The 26,636-nt window shown below is 40.7% G+C and overlaps 1 protein-coding gene across 3 annotated transcripts; it reads left to right on the top strand.

Annotated features, from left to right (window-relative positions):
- stx12 (syntaxin 12) lies at positions 1-26,636 on the top strand. Of its 3 annotated transcripts, none has more exons than XM_059949324.1 (11): positions 28-123; positions 1,376-1,535; positions 7,435-7,602; positions 10,584-10,653; positions 11,820-11,913; positions 13,729-13,866; positions 17,027-17,079; positions 17,690-17,792; positions 18,061-18,133; positions 20,265-20,347; positions 23,552-26,636. In XM_059949324.1, exons 3-11 carry the CDS (start codon positions 7,491-7,493, stop codon positions 23,645-23,647), a joined length of 822 nt encoding a protein of 273 aa, XP_059805307.1. In that variant the 5' UTR covers positions 28-123; positions 1,376-1,535; positions 7,435-7,490; the 3' UTR covers positions 23,648-26,636. The 3 variants fall into 3 exon arrangements, with proteins under 3 accessions (XP_059805305.1, XP_059805307.1, XP_059805306.1); XM_059949323.1 differs by having other exon boundaries at positions 45-123; positions 1,373-1,535; XM_059949322.1 differs by lacking the exon at positions 1,376-1,535 and having other exon boundaries at positions 1-123.

Here is a 26,636-nt window from a genome sequence, read left to right as displayed (position 1 = left end):
GAGCGAGGGTGACGTCATCGCGTAGTGACGGGGCGGGACCTCGTCGGGTACGTGATATCACGTGAGCCGGCGGGCCCTCGGTTGGAAGCGACGGCGGCCGGTCGTTGGGAGGGACCGTCTCTGGTGAGAATCTTCTCAGCTGAAGCTTTTCTCCTGGGAGGGGTTACGCGAGGTGTGGCCGGCCGCCAGGTGCCGGGCCAGGGGGCTGTCGGTGGGTGGGGGGACATTCTCACCCGTTTGCCGAAGAATGGAGCGGCGGCGGGGTGGGAGGCGCATGCGCGGTGTGGTCGCAGTCTTGGGGGGTGGGGAAAGGGGCAATCCGGCCGCGGGGTTTGCCTCTCCCCCCCCCCCCACACTGCCCTCTCGATCAGCTGACCATCGCGCCGCGGTGCGGGGCTGAACCAAGTCACAGCAAGGTGAACCCAACAAGGGAGAGCAAGTGCTGTAGACCAGAATCGGAACGGGGAAGAGTTTCTGTCAGAGACCAGGGAACAGGGTAAATTAGGCTGTGGCTTAAAAAATGTTGAAAGGCCTTGAGAGGGTAGATGTGGAGAGGATGTTTCCTGTGGTGGGGGAGGTCTAAGACCAGAGGACACAGCCTCAGAATAGAGGGACGTCCATTTAGAATGGAGACGAGGAGGGTTTTCCTTAGAGGTTGGGGAATCTGTGGAATTTGGAGGCAAAGTCATTGGGTACATTGAAGGCAGAGGTTGATTGATTCTTGATTCATCAGGGCAAGAAAGCTGTCAGCTGGCAAGAAAGATTCATCTGTCTTACGCAGAGAGATTGGGCTTGTACACACTGGAATTGAGGAGATTGAGAGGGGATCTGATTGAAACGTTTAAGATAATTAAAGGATTTGGTAGGATTGAGGCAGGAAATATGTTCCAGATGTTGGGAGAGTCCAGTACCAGAGGGCATGGATTGAGAATAAGAGGTCAGTTATTTAAAACAGAGTTGAGGAAGAACTTCTTCTCCCAGAGAGTTGTGGAGGTGTGGAATGCACTGCCTCGGAAGACGGTGGAGGCCAATTCTCTGGATGCTTTCAAGAAGGAGCTAGATAGACATCTGATGGATAGGGGAATCAAGGGATATAGGGACAAGGCAGGGACTGGGTATTGATAGTGAGTGATCAGCCATGATCTCAGAATGGCGGTGCAGACTCGAGGGGCCGAATGGTCTACTTCTGCACCTATTGTCTATTGTCTAAAGGATACGGGGAGAGGGCAGGTGATTGGGGCTGGGAGGAAAGTGGTTTAAGCCATGTGAAATGGAGAAGCGGACTCAATGGGCCAAATGGCCTAATTCTGCTGTTATATCTTATGATGTGACATCATTTAGAAATGAGACAGCAATTCACTCACTTATCCAGCAGGACAGGCAATGTCTTGTTGAGTTTCAAGCCAAGACCCCTCATCGGAAATGGGAAGAAAGAAGAACAGGAATTCCAGCTTCCATTGATGCTGCTTGACCTGCTGAGTTCCTGCAGTGTCCTGCTCCAGATTCCCAACATCTGCAAACTCTTGCATCTATAAGTAAGACAAGGATTTTGAACTCTGTACATTGTTGATGAGAACTGAATAGTAGAGACCTTAAGGAGGGAGCTAACATTTAAATGGGAATATCAGCATACTTATTGATCTATTCATTGTCTTATACTGTGGAGTGATTGAATATTGAATGTCAAGCTCATTGCTAGGTGCTTCTTAAAGAGCATAGCAAAGATATATGGAATATAATGGCATATAAGATAAATTGGATTAATCCAAGACTAAAATTGTAGTTTCTTACATAATTTGTATCTTTAACAAACTGGTGCATTTTTCACACATATAGACAATAGACAGTAGGTGCAGGAGTAGGCCATTCAGCACTTCTAGCAAGCACTGCCATTCACTGTGATCATGGCTGATCATACACAATCACTACCCCGTTCCTGCCCTCTTCCCATATCCCTTGACCCCGTTATCTATAAGAGCTCTATCTAACTCTCTCTTGAATGCATCCAGAGACTTGGCCTCCACTGCCTTATGGGGCAGAGCATTCCACATATCCACCACTCTGGGTGAAAAAGTTTTTCCGCATCTCTGTTCTAATTGGCCTACCCCTTATTCTTAAACTGTGGCCTCTAGTTCTGGACTCACCCATCAGCGGGAACATGCTTCCTGCCTCCAGTGTGTCCAATCCCTTAATAATATGTTTCAATCAGATCCCCTCTCATCCTTCTAAATTCCAGTGTACACAAGCCCAGTCGCTCCAATCTTTCAACATTTGACAGTCCCGCCATTCCGGGAATTAACCTTGTGAACCTACGCTGCACTCCCTCAATAGCAAGAATGTCCTTCCTCAAATTTGGAGACCAAAACTACACACAATACTCCAGGTGTGGTCTCACCAGGGCCCTGTACAGCTGCAGAAGGATCTCTTTACTCCTATACTCAATTCCTCTTGTTATAAAAGCCAGCATGCCATTAGCTTTCTTCACTGCCTGCTGTACCTGCATGCTTGCTTTCATTGACTGATGTACAAGAACACCTAGATCTCGTTGTACTTCCCCTTTTCCTAACTTGACTCCATTTAGATAGTAATCTGCCTTCCTGTTCTTGCCACCAAAGTGGATAACCTCACATTTATCCACATTAAACTGCATCTGCCATACATTTGCCCACTCAACCAACCTGTCCAAGTCACCCTGCATTCTCATAACATCCTCCTGGCATTTCACATTGCCACCCAGCTTTGTGTCATCAGCAAATTTGCTAATGTTACCTTTAATCCCTTCTTCTAAATCATTAATGTATATTGTAAGCAGCTGCGGTCCCAGCACCAAACCTTGCGGTACCCCACTGATCACAGCCTGCCATTCCGAAAGGGACCCGTTAATCACTACTCTTTGTTTCCTGTCAGCAAGCCAATTTTCAATCCATGTCAGTACTCTGCCCCCAATACCATGTGCCCTAATTTTGCCCACTAATCTCCTATATGGGACTTTATCAAAAGCTTTCTGGAAGTCCAATTACACTACATCCACTGGCTCTCCCTTGTCCATTTTCATTGTTACATCCTCAAAAAACTCCAGAAGATTAATCAAGCATGATTTTCCCTTCATAAATCCATGCTGACTTGGACTGATCCTTCTACTGCTATCCAAATGTGTTGTAATTTCCTCTTTTATAATTGACTCCAGCATCTTTCCCACCAATGACATCAGGCTAACCGGTCTATAATTCCCTGTTTTCTCTCTCCCTCCTTTCTTGAAAAGTGGGACAACATTAGCCACCCTCCAATCAGCAGGAACTGTTCCTGAATCTATAGAACATTGGAAAATGATTACCAATGCATCCACAATTTCTAAGGTCACCTCTTTAAGTACCCTGGGATGCAGACCATCAGGTCCCAGGGGCTTATCAGCCTTCAGACTCAACAGTCTATCCAACACCGTTTCTTGCCTAATATAAATTTCCTTCAGTTCATCCTTTACCCTAGTTCCTTTGGCCACTATTACATCTGGGAGATTGTTTGTGTTTTCCCTAGTGAAGACAGATCCAAAGTACTTGTTCAACTCATCTGCAACTCATCATTTCCTTGTTCCCCATAATAAATTCACCCGTTTCTGTCTTCAATGGCCCAATTTTGGTCTTAAATATTTTTTTTGCTATTCACATACCTAAAGAAGCTTTTACTATCCTCCTTTATATTCTTGGCTAGTTTACCTTCGTACCTCATTTTTTCTTGGCATATTGCCTTTTTTGTTATCTTCTGTTGCTCTTTATAAGCTTCCCAGTCCTCCGGTTTCCCGCTCATCTTTGCTATGTTATACTTCTCTTTTATTTTTATATTGCCCTTTACTTTCCTCGTCAACCATGGCCTAACTCCCCTGAGGATCTTTCTTTCTCTTTGGAATGAACCGATCCTGTATCTTCTGCATTATTCCCAGAAGTACCTGCCATTTTTGTTCCACTGTCTTCCCTGCTATGTGGTATGTGGTAGTTTGTCCCCACTTACTGGCAGGAGGTGGTATAGCAGATATATATTGTCATTTTTTTAATTGGCTAAGTATTAGACCATGTGCTATGATTTTGCTACTGTTGATTAGTTTATCCTTATCAAAGGAACTCTCAAGTATAAAGGTGATAGATTTTTCAAAGATGCCATCTTTTCATTGAATCTCTTCAATCTTTGCTTTTCAACTCCTCACTTAGTTTCAAATGCTCTGTAACTTTGTTTAAGCTTTAAAATAAACGGTCGTGAAGAATCGATGAATAAAAGTTCCTTGCCCATTCCTGAACTCCTAAAAGAATCCAGGGATCCAAAATGACAGGAGATCTGACGTGGGTCAGATTATGGAATTCAGTGGCTTGTGTTCACACAGATCCATAATTTGCAACAAATACAAATTAATTTAAGGCACAAAAGCACAACAGAAAAGCTGATGGCATTGCTGGGGGGGAAAAAAGACAATAAACCTGAATACCAGTTGTTTTAGAGGTTTATTAAGATTAATAAAGGGTTAATAGTAAATGAAGGTAAACTAATGGTGAGTTATTGGTGCATTAATAAATAAACCAGGGTAGGTCTTACACAGTGAATGGTGCGGCACTGAGGAGTGCGGTAGAACAAAGGGATCTGGGAATACAGGTTTATAATTCGTTTCACATGTAGATAGGGTTGTAAAGAAAACTTTTGGCACGTTGGCGTTCATGAATCAATTTATTGAGTACAGGAGATGGGATGTTATTTTGAAGCTGTGTAAGATGTTGGTGAGACCTAATTTGGTGTATCATGTGCAATTTCGGCCACCTATCCACAGAAAAGATATAAATAAGATTGGAAGAGTATAGAGAAAATTTACAGGAACATTGTTGAGACTGAAAGACCTGAGTTATAAGGAAAGATTGAATAGGTTAGGACCATATTACTTAGAATGTGGAAGATTAAGAGAAGATTTGATGGAGGTGTACAAAATTATGAGGGGTATAGAGAGGGTAAATAGAAGCAGGCTTTTTTCCACTGAGGTTGGGTGAGACTACAACAGGAGGCAATGGGTTAAGGGTGAAAGGTGAAAAGATTAAGGCGAGCTCAGAGGGTGGTGAGAGTGTGGAATGAGCTGCCAGCGCAAGTGCTGGATGTGATTTTGATTTCAATGTTTAAGCAAAGTTTGGATAGTTACATGGATGGTAGGGGTTTGGAGGGCTCCGCAGCTGGTGCAGGTTGATGGGAATAAGCCATGATGATTCAGCACATATTATGATGGGCTGAATGGCCTGTTTCTGATTCAGCACATTAGATGGGATGAAGGGCCTGTTTCTGTGCTGTACTTTCCTATGACACTAAGAGAAAAGGAATTTACAATAAGGAGTAAGAATATGACGGAGTAACTAATCAAATACTGTTCATAAAGGAAGACAACAAAAAAATCGCCAGAAATACTGGACATGCAAAGGCAATTGAGAACATAAGTATTACTTAAAAAAAATACTAGTAGGACTTGGGTTGATAAATCTCAAGGGCCTGATCTTTATCCAGAGTTTTGAAAGGGATGTCTCTGGATATAATGGATATTCTGGTTGTAATCATCCAAAGTCCTGCAGATTTGAAGGCAACAAGTATCTGTTCTTTTATTTAAAAAAAAAGAAAATGGTCACTTATGACCTGTTAACCTGACAGGGATAATGCTGTATGTAGTCTGTAATGAAGGCTGTGCGATCTAGACATTTACAAAAATAATGATTTAATTGGTTGGCAGGGATCTATGAAGGGGAAGCCCTGATTGACTAATCTGTCTTTGAGGAATGCACTGGTAGGATAGATAAGGGGGCACCGCTAGATATGGTACATTTGGATTTTTTGGAAGGCTTTTGAGGGATTTCACAAAAAAAAGTTGATAAACAACGTTAGAGCACATGAAATTAGAGGTCTTGCAATAGAGTGGATTGAGACGACAAACAGCATGATGTAAAGTCGAGCAGGTCAGGCAGCATCTGTGGGGAGAGGACCTTTGGTCAAAACCACATTGTTGGGACAAATTAGTCCAGCTGGCAGAGAAAGTAAGGGAAGGGTAATAGATGTGGTGGGGAGTGGGGGAAGGAATTGTCTGCTATTTGGTAAAATAGCCATTAAACGGACATTTTAAGTTCCTGTATGTGTTGTACAGAATACTGTGCTGTAATGTCTAGGTAATGTTACTCAACAGACCAAAAGGGGAATGGCAACAGAACAAAAAATACCCATTTCTGATTATAAAAACGGAAGGAAAGAACATCTTACCAAAATTGGAGAATTCAATATTAAGTCTTGCAGTTCTGTTGAAAACTTTAGTCCAAAATATCTTTACTTGTCTAAACCAAGTGATGTCATTGCCAGATTAAGATCTATAGTTGGTCTAAACAGGAAGAGAGAGATCAGAATTGTGGTTGAGGCTGAAGATTTCTACTGTCTTACACAGATAGAATGATACTATTTTTCACTAGCTGTCGACTGTTCCAGCTGACCTGAAGGTAAGGCTAGAATCAGAATCAGGTTTATTATCACCAAATATGTTGTGAAATTTGTTAACAGTGGCAGTAATACATGATAATATAGAAAGCAAATAAGTAAATCAATTATAGTGCGTATATGTGTGTACATATATGTGTATATACACACACACACACACAAGATTTAAAATAGTGCAAAAACAGAAATAATATATTTTTTTAAAAAGCAAGGTAGCATTCAAGGGATCAATGTTCATTTAGGAATAGGATGGCAGAGGGGAAGAAACTGTTTCTGAATCGCAGAGTGTACCTCCTTCCTGACGATAATGAGAAGAAGGCATGCCCTGGGTGATGGGGTCCTTAATAATGGATGCCGTCTTTCTGAGGAACCGCCTTTTGAGAATGTCTTGGATACTACGGAGGCTAGAACCCAAGACTGAGCTAACTAACTTTACAACTTTCTGTAGCTTTCAGTCCCTTGCAATAGTAGTCACCCCCAACCCCCACACCAGATGGTGATGCAGCCTGTCAGAATGTTCTCCACAGTACATCTGTAGAAGTTTTCCAGTGCATTAAGTGACACCCAAATCTCTTCAAACTCCTTATGAAATATAGCCGTTGTCTTGCTGCCTTTATGGCTGCATCGATATGTTGGGACCAGCTTTGAAATGCCTTGCTGAAAAATTCCTTGATCTTTTTTTCTAAGAGAGTCCATTAGTTTAGCCAATTGGGATGGAACAGTGGATTAAATAACCACTTTGTGTCTGATGAAATATTGGATTCGATTTACCTGGTACTTTAATGCTTAAAACATATGCTTTATTAACTTGGTAGAGGACAGAAGCAAAATATCTTCTGGTGTAACTTGAGAAAACTGCTTTGTATTAATTCTTGTCTTGCCAAATAGTTTAACTTTTATGTTTGCATGTTTCGTTTTTCTCCGGTCTTCTCATTGAAGGGAACGGGATTGTGATCGCTCTTTGTGCTGGGTCATTGCCAACCCCTCACGCAGCCATGTCGTACGGAAGAATTGAAGACAGCCGCTTTAGCTACCACTCACAGCCGCAGGACTTTAATACACTCATTCAAACATGCAGTACCAACATCCAAAAGATTACACAGAATAGTAAGTATTTGGGTTTTCTACAAGTCGGGGGTGGGGGGGGGTGGAAGGTTGTACTGAAATCTTTAAACTTGGGGAATAGCTTTTAGGTTATTTCACTTATTGACCAAGTTAGTTATTAATGAGAAGGTCGTTGCTGTTAAAGGAAATGATGTTAGCAGCAGCTTTGGTTTCCTTTAAAGTGGAAGAAGTATTTTTTGTTGACTTTAAGCTGTCTTAGACCTCAGTTATGTGTTCGTTGTGCAATGCAAGTCCACATTCTAACTAAGAGTAGGCCACTTGTATCATCAATTGTTCGGATAGTTTGTGACCTCAACTCTCTGCTCTCATCAGAATTCATGGCACCTGTGGCTGCATGGGTTTCCTGCTAGTGTTCCCATTTCCTCTCATGTTCCAAAGGCATACAGTTAGGATTAGGGAGTTGTGAGCATGCTATGTTGCTGCCCCAAGCATGGTGACATTTGTGGGCTGTCCAACACAATCCTCAGATAGTTATTGAAACAATTGACACAAACAATGCATGTCACTAAATGTGGCAATAAAGCTCATCTTTATCAATTTCCTTCAGAATCTACTTCACCGGAGATTAGCATATGTAAGCTGCCAGCCCACTCAAACCAGCCCTGCTATTAAGATGATAATAATTGAGACGTACATTTGTAGAATGGTGCAATAAGTTTTTTCAGTGAACCTGCTCTGGTAAAGAAGGGATTCTAGGTCATTTGGATTTTAAACAGTTGGATGGCTTTACAGCATGTTTTTTGAAAATATTCGAAGTTCAACATAAATGTAATTATTGAAGTACATATATGTCACTCTATGCAACCCTGAGATTCATTTTCCTGCGGGCGTACTCAGCAAATCTATAGAATAAGGACTATAAAAGGATCAATGAAAGATCAACCAGAGTGCAGAAGACAACAAATTGTGCAAATGCAAATATAAATAAATAGCAATTAATAACGAGAGCATGAGATCATGGTTTGTGGGAACATCTCAATGTTTGGGCAAGTGAGTGTAGTTGTACCCTTTGTTCAAGAGCCTGATAGTTGAGGGGTAGTAACTGTTCTTGAACCTGGTTGTGCAAGTCGAGGCTCTTGTACCTTTTTCCTGATGGCAGCAACAAGAAGGGAGCATGGCCTGGGTGGTAGAGATCTTTGATGGACGCTGCTTTCCTACGACAGCATTTCATGTAGATGTGCTCAGTGGTTGGGTGGGCTTTACTTGCGATGTGCTGGGCCAAATTCATTACCTTGTATAGGATTCTTGTTCAAAGGCATTGGTGCTTCCATACCAGATTGTGATGCAGCCAGCCAATGCACTGTCCACTACACATCAATACAAGTTTGTCCCAAGTTTTAGATGTCATGCTGAATCTCTGCAGACTTCTAAGGAAATTTAGGCACTGCTGTGCTTTCTTTACAATTGTACGTGCATTCTGGGTTCAGGGGAGATCCTCTGAAGTGGCAACACCCAGGAATTTAATGTTGCTGACCCTCTCCACCTATGATCCTCTGATGATTCTAAGGCTCTACTTAAATTGCCTTGTGTAGAAGAGTTCTAAGGACTTGTGTTCCTCACATTTTGCCTCCCATCTTAAGTTGGCAACCCCTCAGAGATTCCTTCCTCTTCCCTCATCCGAATTGATCGATCCCTTAACCTATATTGATATTTCACATCAACAACTTCACAAAAAATATAGTTTGACAGTGAATGAGGGTATGTCATTTAGTTGACTTTGAATTATAACAAGCCTTAATTATAATTGAATCACGAGCAAGAGAAAATCTGCAGATGCTGGAAGTCCAAGCAACGTACAGTCCTGCCAAAGGCTCTCAGCCAGGAAAGACTGTACACTTTTCCATAGATACTGCCTGGCTGCTGAGTTCCTCCAGCACTTTGTGCATTAATTATTATTGATCTGTTTTGTTTTAAACTGCAGACGATTCGTTTAATCTAGTTTCCCTATCACAGCTCGTATTTTCTTAGAAAATTGTAATTTGATTTGCTCAGATTTAAGCTCTCAGTTTCGGACTTAGCAAATTTGAAGTCGAATTTGTTAACTGAATCCATTAGGATCACTCATCTCCAGATATTGTTTTCTGACAATCAATTTTGTTTCTTTGTATGACAAATCGAAAGTTGGTTTTGTACTGTACTGATTGATACAAACTGCCAAGTATTCCATTAAATTTTACCGCAAGTTAGGTTCCATCCATTTACAGATAGGTTGAAGTCGCAACTCTAAATTTAGCTATTCAAGACTTCCTGTTACTGTAACTCCAATGACATCACCCATTTTTGTTCTTGACTTTTTCCTAGGCCTGCCGAAACTCATTACAAATCTTGATTATTTATTTTTTACCAACCTAAGATCTTTCTTTCTCTATGCTATTCTTTAACAGAGTATCCCAAGCCCACCCACCTTTTCAATTTCCAATTTAGTAAAGTCTCTTCTAGAAGTTAAATACTATTTAGTTCCCAATCTTGAGCGGGTCTGCAGCCTTGTTGCCCTGATAATGATTCACATCTGAAATCATATGCAGCACAGGAATGGACTATTGAATTCAATCATTCCACGTGAATTCTAGTGCAGAAGTTCTCAGCCTGAGATCCATGGATGCTATTGGTATTGGTCCACAGTGTAAAAAAAAGTTTAGGAACCCCCTGCTCGAGTAAGTCTTCTCTCATTTTTTGTCATCATGAGATTATACTGTTTTCATGTGCTTATTTCAACTTCAAAACCTAGCTGATTTCTGGGGGGGGGGGGGGGGGTAAAAGATTAAATTTAACATTGAACGGAATGCTACATGGCATTCTGAAAAAGATACTAAAGATCATTTCATTAAAAAGCTTTTTTTTTGCCAGTTATCTGTATATTTTTCATTTTCCCCCGTTTGAGCTAAGTGTTTAAGTATACATGCACTGATCAGCCATCTTCATGTCCTAGGAATTTGCTGCAATTCATTATTTATTATTAACAGCTGCACAGATTAATACATTGGTGCAACAACTGGGAACACAACAAGATACAAGTGAACTTCAGGACAGACTGTAAGTATGTCTGTGAGAGATAGCGATTGCATATCATACTATAAATAGGCCATGTTTTGCAGATGCAGGTTAGAACTTGTACAGTTAAGTACATTTCATAATGCATTTTTGCTGAATATAGCCGTGTTGGTAATATGTCAATTTCAGATTAGACACTATATTTACACACACCCATTGCGCCTCTGGCTTTTAGTGCAGTGATGAAGGCCCTCCATCTCTGCATAGAAGGATTCTTCTTTCCTTTTTTCCATCACAGTTGTTTTTTTGACCAGTCAGGGTTGTTGGCCTTGAGCTGAATCCCTGAACCTATGAGACCGGTGGACCACTCTTAGTCTGGCCTCTACCCTTGACCTGTTTGGCATAGGGGACCCTATCAAAGCACAAGGCCCTGATTCCTGCCAACATAGCTGTCCGGGTCATAGAGGTACACCAGTCTCCAAACCCTACAACAAGGGTTGTGGTCCTCTTGGAGGAGACATTGTATTCAGAAAAAATAGTTATCCTATGGAACCAGTAACTGGAGTAATTTAAATACTCATTTATTGAGCCACTGGGTTGGGGTCTTAAAATGACAAAATTAATTATTTGCTTGTTAGTTCAATATGTCCACAGCTGGAAATGTGGTTATTCCTTTATTTGGCAGTACACTTAGTTAATCTAGTTAACAAGTAGTTGTTGCTACTTACCTTTGAATGGTAAATTGACAAACTTTTTACTACTCTTTTGGATAGTGCATTTGAGGCTTTGCAGTGTGTGAAACATTATTATCCTTGGTTGAAGTCACCATTACCTTCAGTAAAAAGAAGGAAAATCAAAATGGGTATAATAGAGATAGAGGATTTATAAAGAAACAATGCGAGTACATAGCTCATACTCAGTACCCTCCCTCCATGGTTGGGGTAGAACTTCTTTATACGAATTAAGGTTTAAGGGATGGTTGTTGGTAAAGAAAAGGTGATTTGTTCTGTGATTTCTTTTCCATTTAGTTAATCTCCTGTATAGAACTGGCAATGCTGTAAAACTGTTTTGAACAATCATCATTATTAATTTATTGCACATCAGTGATGGATCCCAATTTTAGAAATGGAAGTTAATTGCTCAACAAATGGTCAAACCTGAAAACTGCTTGTATTCTCCTGAGTAAACTGTTTAATCCATCTTTACAGGCAGCGTCTGCAACACTACACAAACCAGGTAGCAAAGGAAACCAATAATCATCTGAAGGAGCTCGGATCCCTACCTTTAACATATACTGAGCAGGTGAGTGGTTTTACAGAAGAAAGACCACCTCTCTGGGACCTGAGTCTAAGCTTTGCTCTATAACCTAACCTGATCAATACCTTTATACAGTTCCCAAGCTTAAATGTTTGTCACCTAGGCCAAGTAATGTACAAGGGATTGGGAAGTCACGTTGAGTCTGTAATTAAACTAGACTTGTGGTTCACTTCAAGAACTTCTTTAGCAGAAGCTTACTATTGTGTATGATTGTGCATTGTCTTAATTTTTTAAACGTTCTAAATGTTGCATAAAATAGTGCTTTACATTGTGTTAGTATGAAATCTTATTCCCTATTCATGAGTCAATTAAGTGCAGTTAGAGATAGGTCAAACTTTTCATTGAATGTGTGCATGTAAAGCTCTCAATTCCCTATGGAAAATTATTTTGAATTTATGGCAGACAAACAGGTCAGCAGGCTCAACTAATTTCTGGGCCTTTTTTTCCCCTCTTTCTGTAAAAGCCTTCTCCAGTTCTATCAATCTGCTCCTAATGTTCAGTTTGGGTTTATATCATGTACACAGTCCATTTCTGAAGGTGTCTAAAACACTTCTCCCAATCACTCTGATTCCATATGGTAAGTGCATTTTTCCTTTCCCTATTGGATTTTTTCATGAGCACTTTGAATTTATGGTCCATGGTTTTGGACTCTTCACATTTTCTCTCCAAGTAATTAGCTGTTTTAAAGACTCATGTGAGTACCCAAGTCGGGTATGGTGCAGAGAACATAGAAGAGTGTGGCACAGGAACAGGCACTCCAGCCCAGTGTTGTGCCAAACCAGCTAAAAGGTAAATCTAAGGTGAATCCCTCCTGCCCACACAATGTCCATATCCCTCCATGTGCCTGTCTAAATGTCTCTATTTGCCACTCCCAACATAACCAGGCATCCACCGCTCTTTAAGTACAAAAAAAAACACTTGCCCCTCACATCCTCTTTGAATCTACCCCTCTCTCACATTCAATGCATACCCTCTTATATTAGACGTCTCTACCCTGCGGAAAAAGATACTCCCTGTCTACTCTTTGCCTCTGATAATTTTATAAACCTCAACTCAAGGCTAATAATTTGGTTACTGATCCTATCAGTATTTTATGTAAATTCCAGCTCAGATACTATGGATGAGCCTAAAGGCAGGGTTTGCCATGGAAGTAACTTGCGGAAGGGGAAAAGCATTTACTAAATCAATTGCTGCATGTAGATTATCCATTAAACAAGCCCAGTTTAAGTCAAAGATACAGCACTGTGTATCTAAGAGTTCAAAACAACGAGCTGATCCATACAGAGTCTGGGAGTAGTTCTATAAACTAGTGAACTGGGAATCAGACACTTCATATACAGGCCCTTAATGTCTGCCATATATGACACATTTAAACTGCCACATTCATTTGAATGGGGTTGACAGCTTGGATGGAAAGATAACTAATTTAATTTTAAGTAGATCCTTTATTTGTATAGCTTTTTCTATTTGTCTTTGATCATTGAAATTTGGAATTAAGGTGGTGACAAGGCCTGTGTCTGTGCCACCTGTGATGCCATTGCTCAGGACTGCTCTACCTTGCAACAGCTGCGGCAGTGAGAATTCTGTTGAGTTGTATGACTGCAGGCCATGCCAAAACTGATCTCGTCTCAGATTTCAAGTACTGTTTTGCTATCTAGAGAAACAACTCCCTTTGAAATAGTTGTAGGGGAAAAAAATAAGATTTCAACTGCTTAATTTGGTGTTGTGTTGAGGCATTGTCTTGGCCTAAAATGTTTTGCAACTTGAAAATTGCAAGCAGTTTTTCTTCCCCAATTTCAGCGCCAGCAGAGAATACAGAAGGAGCGTCTCATGAACGAATTTTCTGCGGCCTTGAACAACTTTCAAGCAGCGCAGCGAAACGCTGCAGAGAAAGAGAAAGAATCTGTAGCAAGGGCAAGAGCAGCGTCGCGCCTCTCAGTAAGTGAAAATAGGTCACTGTCTATTTTAAAGCTGTATTGCTTGTGTTACCATACCTGCAATATAGGGCTTGGCTGTGGTACAGCAGTTCCCCTGTGCTTAAATCTGTACCGAGGACTGGAAAACTACCAGATTGTTGCAAAAAGCCATTTACTTCACAAATGCTCTTAAAGACAGAAGCCTGATGTTCGTAATTCCCGGATTTTTTTTTTGAAGTAAACAAAATAATTAACAATGGCATACTCTGCTCTTAAAGATTGTCCCTATATAATTTGCATATCTGTTGTGCTTTTGATCTGAAATGTTTGGAGGTGGTTTGCGTACAATTTGAAACAGTTTGGCACAAAACCACAAAGCTACAAGGTGATATTGAAACAAGCTTGGGGGCTCAGCCACAAATGGAGCAGTGGAAAAAAAATCAGGAGCACTAAATGCAAATTGCCCATTCCTCAGATATATAATGTTACAGATGCTTCAATATTGTATTTTAAACCTAATTTAAAAAGTTGTAATGATAAAATAATACTATGCAAGTGTTGAAGACAGTTATTTCAACAAAAGTGATGTTTTTTTGACAGAAGTGGAATGCTATTTAATTTTAAATACTTAATTTCATTCGTGCCTAGTTAAGAATTCCTGCAAATTTACTTTGAGACTCAGTTGCAAGTCTCATATTTACTTTGAGATTCAGAATCAATAACTATTGGTTCTATTACAGCTATTAGATTTATTGAGTATGCCCACAAGAAAATGAATCTCAGTGTTGTATATGGTGACGTATATGAACTTTAATAATAACTTTGAACTTTTTAAATATTTGACTTAAAATTTTATTTTGGGACTTGGGTGGTGGTGATTCTTGTACTGTAGATTGAAAGGGATCAATGATAGTTTTCTTCTCCGTTTTCCCATTGTTCCTCCCACTTTTGCATATGTTGAATCTTGATAGTGTACTATGGCATAAGCCAGTGGAGCCTTTCGTGCACAACTTAATTGACAAGCTATTTAAAAACAACAATTTTCCTGGGAAACTGAGAAAGCAGAGTACCATTATAAGTGAATTGATTTGCGCATGTTATCACCTGGGTGGCTCGTCATTTATCAGTAACCCAATTCTTGGTGTTTAATTGCTTTTGAAGGTTATTAATGAGTAATTTTATGGCTTGATAATTGTTTGCGGGAATTCTAATATTTTAATATGTGCATTAATTTGGATTGTACACTTAAAATTGTATACTGTGATCAATAAAAGTGACTTGACGAAATTAGAAAGTATTTGAATTCTTGAAATTATATCCATGGAGACAGTAACTTGGGTATATGTATCAAGGACCCATCATCGGAATTGGGAACAGTGGTGAGAACAGGACAATAGAGCGCTAATCAAAGATATCAGGACAATGGAGGTGTTCCGCAAGATTTCTTAATCCGCATTTGGTTTCTCCATTGCAGAAGAGTCCATATAGAGTACCAAATGCAGGATACTAAACTGAGAAGAATGCAAGTGGATTGGTACTTCATGGACACAAGAAAATTCTGCAGATGCTGGAATTCCAAAGCAACACACACAAAACACTGGAAGAACTTGACAAGTCAGGCAATATCTTTGGAAGTGAATAGAAGGGTCTCAGCCCAAAATGTCGACTACCTATTCATTTCCATAGGTGCTACCTGACCTGAGTTCTTCTAGCATTTTGCGTGTGTTAATTTGGATTGCTACTTCACCTGGGATGGTGGGAAAAGAATAAACAACAAAATGGAGGTTGTACCTCCTATAATTGCCTGCAAACCTTCCACCCAATTCCATTCAGTCCACAAGGATGACCCTGAGTAGTTAAACTTATCTCTATCCTGATCTTACTCTGACGTCTGTCTTCATCTTCCAGTGATGTACAAAATAAGCAGCAGCTTCACATGGGTTGTATCCCTCAGCATTCAATCAATTTAACAATTTCATTTGACCACCTGCTTTTTTTAAAAAAAAAACTCCACAGGCACGGCTCTTCCTTTTTTCAATTATATCTTCCATTATCCCTTCTATTTCTAGCTGCTGTTTTCTTCCAAATCAGTTGTAACCCTGATAACTTTGCTCTAAGCCCTGTCACACACACTCTTCTCTCCACCTGAATCACTGTCTACATCTTAAAATATACTATTTTTCTTTTCTAGTTCTGATAAAAAGTCCTTAACATTGACTGTTTCGCTCCCTGTAGATGGTGCATTGTGTTTGGATTTCCATCATCTGTAGCTTTTTTGGTTTGTGAAGTTAGTACTTGCAAGTCACACCTATTCAATTATCTCCATTTCTATGCAACTTACTGCAAGTTTGCTTATTGCCAATACTGAGGGAATATATCAGAAAAAGAATTTCGTTGGATCCCTGCAAGCGGCTGAAGAGCTACATCTGCTCATTCACCTCCCTCACCTCCATTTAGGGCTCCAAAACAGTATTCTGTGGATCTACTGGGGTCATCAATCGTGTCTGGTGCTCCCAATCCAACCTCCTACGTTGGATTAGACCAGTTGTAAACTGGGGGACTGCTTCGCCGAGCACCTCTACTCCATCTGCTAAAAGCAGAATTTCTCAGTAGCCAAGCATTTTAATTCCTATTCCCATTCCCGTTCCGACATGTCGGTCCATGGCCGCCTCTCTTGCCATGATGAGGGTGGAGGAGCAACACTTTGTATTCAGTCTGGGTAGCCTCCAAACTGATGGCTTGTCTATAGATTTCTTCTTCTGGTTTAAAAAAAATCCTCCCCCCGGCTTCTTCTATTCCCTGATCTGGCCTCTTAGCTCTTCTCCCTGGTTATCACCTCCGCCTGGGTTCCCTCTTCCCTTTCCTCCCCTATCAGATTCCTTCTTCTCCAGCCCTTTACCTTTCCTGCCCTCACCTATCACCTTCTAGCTATCCTACTTCCCCTCTCCCCCCACCTTTTTATCCTTCTCAGTCCCGAAGAAGGGCCTTGGCCTAAAATGCGGACTGTTTATTCATTTCCATAGATGCTGCCTGGCCTGCTGAGTTCCTCCAGCATTTTGTGTGTGTTGCTTCACATTGGATCTGTTCATATTTAGTCAAGTTCTGAGTGTGGGTTCCTTGCAGTTTTGTCCTGACCCTCCATCCTGAAATTTAACTAAGGTGGAAATGTTTTGTGTTTCCAGAGTGGCCTCAGTGATGATGAACATAAAGAAGAGCAACTTGTGTCATTTGAAGGGTGAGAGCATGAACTTTTGAACAGAAAAGCTCTTTGCTGTGAATCACTTGGGAAAGTGAGGGGGGGCATCACATGTTTTCTCATCAGCCTTGGTCTACATTGAGAAAGGAAAAGTAGTATAAATTCAAAATTCTTAGCTATTAAAGAAAACTAATGGGCAGAAATAACTGGGTGCAGTCTCTCAGCCATTGTAAAGATACGGCTGCAAAATGAGCAGGGCAGGGCATTGATTATTTTTAGGATATTGAATTTTGAGAAGAAATAAGCAAAGTGTTTATGTGGAGTCTGAATCACTGCTTTGTATAACGTGAAATTTGTTTTGCAGCAGCAGTGCAACGCAAAGACAAAATAATTGTTCTTTAAGAGTTGACCCAAATAAGCAGCTACCCTGATCAACTGATGGCTCAATTAACTGGAATGATTCATAAAGTCAGATGCTTGGATTGTGGGGCAATTCTTAACTGTTGTAGCGGTCCTTTCTGCAGATCAACCAAATAGGACAAAATATTGGGGATGTAATTTGGCTTTGTAGTTGATGTAACTTTGCAGATGCAAATTCTCCATTGGAATTTCATTGTATTACAATGTTGAAGGAATTTCACTTTTTTAGTAACGAAGACTGGAATCGGATACAAGCTCAGTCTGAAGACGCGATAACAGAAGAAGACTTGCAACTGATTAAGGAACGAGAAACTGCAATCCGGCAACTTGAGGTTCGTTTTTCATTTGTATATCAGTTTCGGGTTTTTTTTTAAGAATAATACAGACTGGAGCAAGTTGTTAAACTCTGCTGATTAAGCTCATAAGAAAGACATTTCTGTTAGGTCTGCTCACCTCAAAGCTCTTAGTAGTCAATGATGTGTCACCATGCTGAAATTGCTTCTGTAGAGTGAACTGAAGTCACAATTAGAATTTAACCATCTGACTTCTGTGAGTTGCACAGATTTTCCGATTTCTTAATGGGCTCTTTCTGTTATCCAGGCCAACATCTTAGATGTCAACCAGATCTTCAAAGACTTGGCAATAATGATCCACGATCAAGGAGATATGATTGGCAAGTGCTTCCTTCTATAATTTTTTTGAATAGTTTTGTTCAACATTTGTGATCCTCCAGTTGGGTTCTTACTGTTGGAAAATGGAAATCTGCTATATCAGTGCCACAAGGGTCTTTGGTCAGTTACAGCACTAGTAGCTGCCATGTGAAAATGATTGCTCTGCATTGCAATTTGTCTCAAACTTGATAAAAGCTTCATTTGTGCACAGGTGAATGAATTAGTGTGGGTGGATGACTTGACACTTTCTTTATAGGGCATATTATGGCCATTTGCAGAAATTACTAATTGCGTTCAAGTTCGATTGCACAGCACTAGATATTAAGAACATCATTTACTGCAAGTCTACCTCATCTGTGAGTTCCTTGATTGCGATGGAGCTGGACCTGATTTCACTTTTACAAGCCCTTTTGATTATTCTATGTTTGGCTGATATTCAATTCCATTTCTCACTCCTTAGAAAGTGAGGTACCCTATGCCTGCATGCATCAAGACCCAGGCATGGGCTGTTAAATGGCAATGGCCCATCCAGTCTGTATTGAACGACTTAAACTGCCCACTCCTACTGACCTGCACTGGGGCCATAACCCTCCATACTCCTACCATCAATGTACCTATCCAAACTTATTTTAAGTGTTTAAATCAAGCTTGCATACATCACGTGCACTGGCAGCTCGTCTCACACTCCACAACTCTCTGAGTGAAGAAGTTTCCTGTCATGTTCCCTTTAAACTTTTCACCTTTCACCCTTAACCCATGACCTCTGGATCTTTTCTACCTCAGTAGAAAAAGCCTGTTTGCGTTTACCCTACCTATATCCCTCATATTTCTTTCAAGTCTCCCCTCAGTCTTCTATGTTTTAAGGAATAAAGTCCTAACCTATTCAATCTTTCCTTATAACTCAGGTCCTCCAGCCCTGGCAACAGCCTTGTAAATTTTCTCTGTACTCTTACAACCTTACTTGTGTCTTTCCTTTAGGAAGGTGACCAAAACTGCTCACAGTGCTCCAAATTAGGCCTCACCAACGTTATTTAGTACCTATCTGCATTAATCCCATTCAGTAGCACGTGGTTTTTGGCCTGCTGTGCCTTGGAAACGATAATGCTCATCCAGCAGTTGCTTTAATGTTCTTAGAATACCAGCTCCAAAGCTTTCTTAGGAAATATTTCAGCTGTGGCCTTACTGATATTTTATTGAGAGGTGAAGTCTTTTATACTCTCTGCATCAACAGTGAAAGCTGCGTTCACCACACCATCTACTTGGAGCAAAGAAGTAAGCTGCTGGTAGAATTCAAGGTGAGCAGCATCCATAGGGCAGAGGAAGGAAACGTCAATGTTTCAGCTCCGGACCCTACATCAGATAATTTCTCCCCTCCCATATGCCACACCACAGATATTGCTTGTTGAGTCCCTCCAGCTGTTTTTGCTCCAGATTCCGGAATCTGCAGTCTCTTTGGTCTTGCCCTTTCTCCCTAAGTTGCCACTTTCAGGGTTTATTTGGACTTGTCCATTAAGGTCCCTTTGTTTTTCATTACTGCCTATGGTCCTACTAGATCCAGCCCAACAGCCCAAACTGCAACCCATCACTTAATGCATTCTTCAGCAGCTGACTCCAAGGTGTGAATGTAATGGAATGTTCTCGACTTGCCCTAGATAGGTGTTGTCTTCAGAGGATTTGGGGAAACTCAATGCCATTTGGGACAAAGCAGTTTGCTTTGATTGGCAGCTCATCATAGGCCCTCATTGTTTGTTCTTTGCACCATTGCCTGTGGTGTGCATCGTCTATGAAATGCACTGCCAATACTTAGCTGGGCAACTCCCAAAACTCCATCCTCTACCACCAGGGCAAAGGTGGATACATGGGAGACTATCTCATGGTGGGATCAAGAACATGAGTTACCACCTTTTTAAAGGTCTCAATGCGTTGGGCAATTAATGTTTACCTTGCCAGTGATGTCAGATGCTAAAGAGAATGAATTTACAATTGAAAACCCTGCATTGCTTCACTACCAACTAAATATGTTTGAATTTGTAATTGTTTTATTATTGGGTTCCTAGGCCTGTTGTTGTAGATACTGATTTTCCTTTTTCCACTTGGACTCTGCTGAAAGTGTTTGTGTTTCGATTCGTGCAGATAGCATAGAAGCAAATGTGGAAAGTGCTGAAGTACATGTTGAGCAAGGGGCTCACCAATTGCAAAGGGCAGCATATTATCAGGTTTGTTTGTGCTGTTCTTATTACCAAGTTTTAAAATTAATGACATCTCTCAATTATTGACCAGCTCAGCAAGTTGTAGATTGACTCCCTGTCCTTGATTCTTGAACAAGAATAATAATTTCAGCCTATCACTATCCGATTCCTTAAATTTTGACACAGACATCAAACTACCTTTGCTACATCGGAACTGTATACAGATAAATCCCAAAGACCTGCACTGCAGGATGGTTTCATTTTTAAAGAAAGTGGCCTGTAATGCAAAGCCCAGTCACCTGTGAGTGGGTCAAAATATGCAAGTGGAGGAGAAAGTTTTTTCATACGTTACCTGGGACCAAATTTTATTCTGTATATCAATTTTCAAAGTAGTGATTTGTGAATTTGTCTTACTCAGAAGGCTATAGCTCCAGACTGTTGTCTGGACCATCACTTTTTTTCTTTGTATGCTTAAGTTTCAGATGTTGGTGTGTGGCCAAGTGATTAAGGCGTTCGTCTAGTGGTCTGAAGGTCGCTAGTTCGAGCCTTGGCTGAGGCTTGTGTGTGTCCCTGAGCAAGGCACTTAACCACACATTGCTCTGCGACGACGCCAGTTCCAAGCTGTATGGGTCCTAATGCCCTTCCCTTGGACAACATCGGTGGCGTGGAGAGGGGAGACTTGCAACTTGGGCAACTGCCAGTCTTCCATTTTAAAAAAAACCTTGCCCAGGCTTGTGCCCCGGAAACTTTCCAAGGCACAAATCCATGGTCTATTGAGACTAACGGAGGCCTACACTATACAAGTTTCAGATATTCCTCTTTGTAATATTTTTGAGCTCCTGCATTGTCACTGTTGGAATTGGCTTTTGTTGAACTTTAACTCACTTTCATTAACAAGTCAAAACCTGATCTTTGTCTCAGATTTACATCATCATACTTTTTCTTTAAAAAGAACTACTTTCACCTCCACTTTCAACCTTGCTGAGTGTGTCTTTTCTCTTGTGGCCTTAAGTCTCAGGTATGTGAAGAAATAATGTTGGAAACCTATAGGTGATCAGTTAGTCCTTCTTGTGCTGCTTAAACAATTACTAAATAAGTCTATATGAGGATGTAAAGTTAAAACTAGACCTGAACACAAAACTTTGGATCAAATATGAGCAAAGCATTTGGAGGCATTTGTAGAAAAAGACTACATGCTGCATGTACATTGCTATTGATCGTAAATAGGATTCATGGTAAATCTAAATCCATCATCTTGACCTAAATAGAGAGTCAGGCTGGCATGAAATGGCATGTCCTGAACCCAAATGTTATAGCAGAATGTATTAGCAAACCTGTCTTAAACCCAACGTTTAGAACATAGAACAGTACAGCACAGTACAAGCCCTTCGGCCCACAATGTTGTGCCGACCCTCAAACTCTGCCTCCCATATAACCCCCTACCTTAAATTCCTCCATATACCTGTCTAGAAGTCTCTTAACTTCACTAGTGTATCTGCCTCCACCACTGACTCAGGCAGTGCATTCCACACACCAACCACTCTCTGAGTGAAAAACCTTCCTCTAATATCCCCCTTGAACTTCCCTCCCCTTACCTTAAAGCCATGTCCTCTTGTATTGAGCAGAGGTGCCCTGGGGAAGAGGCGCTGGCTGTCCACTCTATCTATTCCTCTTAATATCTTTTATACCTCTATCATGTCTCCTCTCATTCCTCCTTCTGTCCAAAGAGTAAAGCCCTAGCTCCTTTAATCTCTGATCATAATCCATACTCTCTAAACCAGGCAGCATCCTGGTAAATCTCCTCTGTACTCTTTCCAGTGCTTCCACATCCTTCCTATACTGAGGCGACCAAAACTGGATGCAGTACTCCAAATGTGGCCTTACTAGAGTTTTATAGAGCTGCATCATTACATTGCGACTCTGAAACTCTATCCCTTGACTTATGAAAGCTAACACCCCATAAGCTTTCTTAACTACCCTATCTACCTGTGAGGCAGCTTTCAGGGATCTGTGGACATATACCCCCAGATCCTTCTGCTCCTCCACACTACCAAGTATCCTGCCATTTACTTTGTACTCTGCCTTGGAGTTTGTCTTTCCAAAGTGTACCACCTCACACTTCTCCGGGTTGAACTCCATCTGCCACTTCTCAGCCCACTTCTGCATCCTATCAATGTCTCTCTGCAATCTTTGACAATCCTCTACAATATCTACAACACCACCAATCTTTGTGTTGTCTGCAAACTTGCTAACCCACCCTTCTAACCCCACATCCAGGTCGTTAATAAAAATCACAAAAAGTAGAGGTCCCAGAACAGATCCTTGTGGGACACCACTAGTCACAACCCTCCAATCTGAATGTACTCCCTAGTCAGATTCCATCAGATCCATGTCAGATAGCCAAGTGCCAAGGGGTGCTCAAACGCAATAATAATTTTAGCTGTTTGGCTCAAGTAGGATCAAACTTTGTAACGTAATTTACGGCAGGCTGTAAACTTAAATGAAAAACTCTTCTGAATCCCTTAACGTTACACACACAAAATGCTGGAGGAACTCAGCAGGCCAAGCAGGATGTATGGAAGTGAATAGATAGTTGATGTTTCATGCAAAGACCCTTCTTCAGGACTGAGAAGGATGGGGGAAGATGCCAGAATAAAATTGGTGGAGGGAGGGGAAAGAAGCTAGCAGGAAGATGATAGGTGAAGCCAGGTGCATTGGAAAGGTCAGTGGCTAGAGAAAAGGGAATCTGATAGAAGGAAGTGGATCATTTAATGTTATTTTCTTCCTCAATGTATTGACCCTCATTTGATTCTCAATTTTATATGGCTTACTCCCTTATTTCCACCTTTCATGGCATAATTTGACCCTTTTCCAAATGAGGACAGATCGATTATATATCTCTGTAGTTACAGGGGTTCCCAGCCTGGCGTCCATCAACCCCTTGTTTAATAGTATTGGTCCATGGCATAAAAAAGGTTGGGAGCCCCTTTTCTAATAAATCAATTTCTTTCAAGGACCTGCCTTTCTGAGAAAAAGCTAAGTTTTATTTGCATAATTGATTGTCTTTGTATTTGAATGCACTGATTAAATATACTCTGCAGTGTGTTTATTCAGTATGGTATAGGAATGCTGGTTGAATGCACAACACGGGAAAATGCTCGTTGTCTAATGATAAAGCCACTGAGTTACTGAAGTCTATGTAAAATTAATTTATTCTTTTTGAATTTTCAGAAAAAATCCCGCAAGAAGATATTCATTCTGATTGTAGTCCTCGCAGTTGTTGCTGTCATTTTAGGCCTTATTATCTGGTGGGCATCCAGAAAATGAACTTGCTGCTTCTCTACACAACAAACTGTACAGAAAACTGATGTCAGTGGGAAAATCTACTGGCTATACTGTAATTTGAATTGCAGAGAATTTCATGGATTGTGACCAAGCGCCAAGAAATTGGTTATTTGTGAATATATGTAAAGTCAGTAAGATTTAGCCTTCTGTATGTGCACTGTAAATTATATGTAATCGTCTTGAGTTTTACCAGCATATTTTCATTCCTTTATCAAGTAGATTTTCTAACAGCATGCAAATGGTCCAGGGTTCAGAATCACCTGGCCAGTTTTTCCATCTGGGGGAGTCCCACATGACGATGATCCTGAACATTGTCCGCCCAATCTACTGTCGTCGTGATTTGTTTAAACATAGTCCTAGATCTTTTTAAAGCTGAGTCAAACATTGATTTTTTGCAGTGGAATAGAACTCTTTAAATTCTGTCGTGGTGAAACCGCATAATGAGGTGGGTTTGGAGGCATATAATAGCGAGCAGCAATAGTTCATAAGCAAATGTCACTGTACCCAAATCACTACTTTCAAGTAGATACTACAATACCTTTTTTGCATTAATACTTTTATTAATGGAAACATTTTAAAATCTTCCACTTGTGGTCTTGATTTCCCAAAGCTTTCATTTTCTTTTGTTTCAGTATTCTTTCAGAGATTGGTATTCCAAGTCAAAGCAAGGGTTTAATTACTCAAAACCTGTGAAGCTTATCTGATTCCTGTACCAACTAAGTGTCTGTCCTAGAACTTTTTTTTTTCTCTCTAGGAGTTCTGCATAGAGTACAAATTAATGCTGAAAGAAAATCACTAGAAAATATTATGACATTTCCAATTATTGGGATACAGCAATTATATTTTTGTATGTGGGAGTGATGAAATCAAATCTGCCCTGAAATTATTTTCCCACTTTTAAAAACCCCCTTAAGTGTTTATATTACATGCTGAAACAAACTATACTTATAATTGCTTGCCTCCAAGTCTTTTCCTTTCCGATTAGAATGTTGGAGTGCATTGAGTGATGGTCATCAGAGCTTTCTAAGGACTAGAAGTGTGCGGTGGTTAGGTATTCCATGGTACTTGCACTACATGGATACTGTAAAACTTGGCCGTGCAGTCTAGAGCCTTATGTGGATTCGAACTCTTCTCAGCATTCTCAGTGAGGTTTCTTCTGCTGTTAGCCAGACCTGAACAAAATGTTGCATGAGGTTTGTGGGAATGGGGCAATATTACACACAGAATATTAATTGTTCTGCATCTTTATTAGGTGAAAGATGAGTGAAGGAAGCAGCACATCTCTAGAAAATAAAGGAACATTGAAAGTTCAGTGTTGTAGTTTTAGGAGGTTTGATTTAACCTAATCATGCACAGTTCAGTGTTTTTAAAAAAAATATTCACAGTACTATGATTTACTGTGGATTTAGCTTTTCTCCCCCTCAATAAATTTCCACAGATAGGATGTACTCTTAATATATTTTGTACCCATTGGTTTTGCAGAGCTGAGTAGAAAGCTGCTAGTCCTGGGCTTTAAAACTTCTGCTGTGTGGGTGTGCTCAGTATGAATTTGAATCTCTTTACTCAGTCATTCCACTTCCTGCATTGTACATTTTATCATATTATACTTGAAAAAAATGGCACTTTTGATTATGACATTTTCTGAATAAATGTAAACTAATGTGATTTTTTTTTGGTCAGCAATATATATAGGAGGCTTGAGAATAAAGGTGTACTTATACCACAGATACTAGTCATGTTGTATTGGGTTTGTGGATTCAAACTCTTCCCAGCATTCTTGCTATTTTTTTTCTTCCTGTTCTCAGCCAGACTTGTTTCTTTCCCTTGGTAGGATTAAGATGCTTCATTAGCAATGATTTAGTCTTAGCAGTGGTCAGAGATTTCCTTTTTGTCTGTTGCATGTTAACAGCCAGACTCCCACTGCTCCACTTTGTCACATGAACAAGGGTTCCAATGCAGCATCACCTGTTCTAAAAAAAGACTGAAGAAACCTTGAATAGATGACAAATACTTTAGGAACCAGGAGAGAATGAGAGTTGTAAAATCCTTGAAGGGTAGTCTATAAGTTGTGGAATGAGTTCAAGAGTTGAGATGAGCAAAGTTACCCACACTGGTTCAACTGCTTGATGGTTAAAGGGATAATAACAGTTCCTGAACCTGGTAGTGTGGGACCTAAGGCTCCTGATGGCAGCAGCAAGAAGAAAGTGGCCTGGATGGCTGGAGAAGATGCTGCCAGTGAACAACGTGACCGAGGGCAGCATCCTCCAGACCACTCACGAACTACTTTCACCTTTACAACTTTCTTTCAAGTGTAGTTCTGCTACTGTTGGAGCCTATGATCTACGTTTTGGCGGTGTGTTTTCTGGCCGATTGAGCCATCTGGCGCTTTGCTGTCTCGCAGAGGCTGTTCCATGATGCATGCAGCCTCGGGGCCAAGAAGCACGGAGATGGGGTGTACTGGTAGACTCCATTTCTCACCGATTAAAGCACCGAGGAAGACTGAAATGATCGAGGTGAGTGGATGGTGAGTCGGTGTTCAGCGGTATCTTCCAGCCTCTCACCCACTGCCGTCAGAGTCTCTCCCTCGATGGTGCTGGAGTCCTGGATCTTGGGCAAAGTTTAACCAACACGGTTTGTGGATTGGACGTTATGATATACTTCTAGTTTGCAGTCGCTATTTTTTTGTTGCTGTTTTGGGGGATTTTGATCAGGGCAGGCTGCAGATACTAAACGACGCATCCCTAGAACTAGAACTGAGCTGAATGGAATGTGCCTGGAATTGCAGTTTTGTTTGATGTCCTATGCCGTTTGTTCGTTTTTATTGCTGTTTGCTCAATTTGTTTTTGTGTGTGGGGGAGGGTCAGTTGATGTTTCTCCGTTCCATGGTTTTCTTTGTTTATTGGCTGTCTGTGAGAAGACTAATCTTGTATACTGCATACATACTTTGATAATAAATGTACTTTGAATCTTT

Source organism: Hypanus sabinus, chromosome 24 (genome assembly GCF_030144855.1).
Source record: "Hypanus sabinus isolate sHypSab1 chromosome 24, sHypSab1.hap1, whole genome shotgun sequence".
Classification (NCBI taxonomy): Eukaryota; Metazoa; Chordata; class Chondrichthyes; order Myliobatiformes; family Dasyatidae; genus Hypanus; species Hypanus sabinus.
This window is presented reverse-complemented; position numbering and strand designations above follow the sequence as displayed.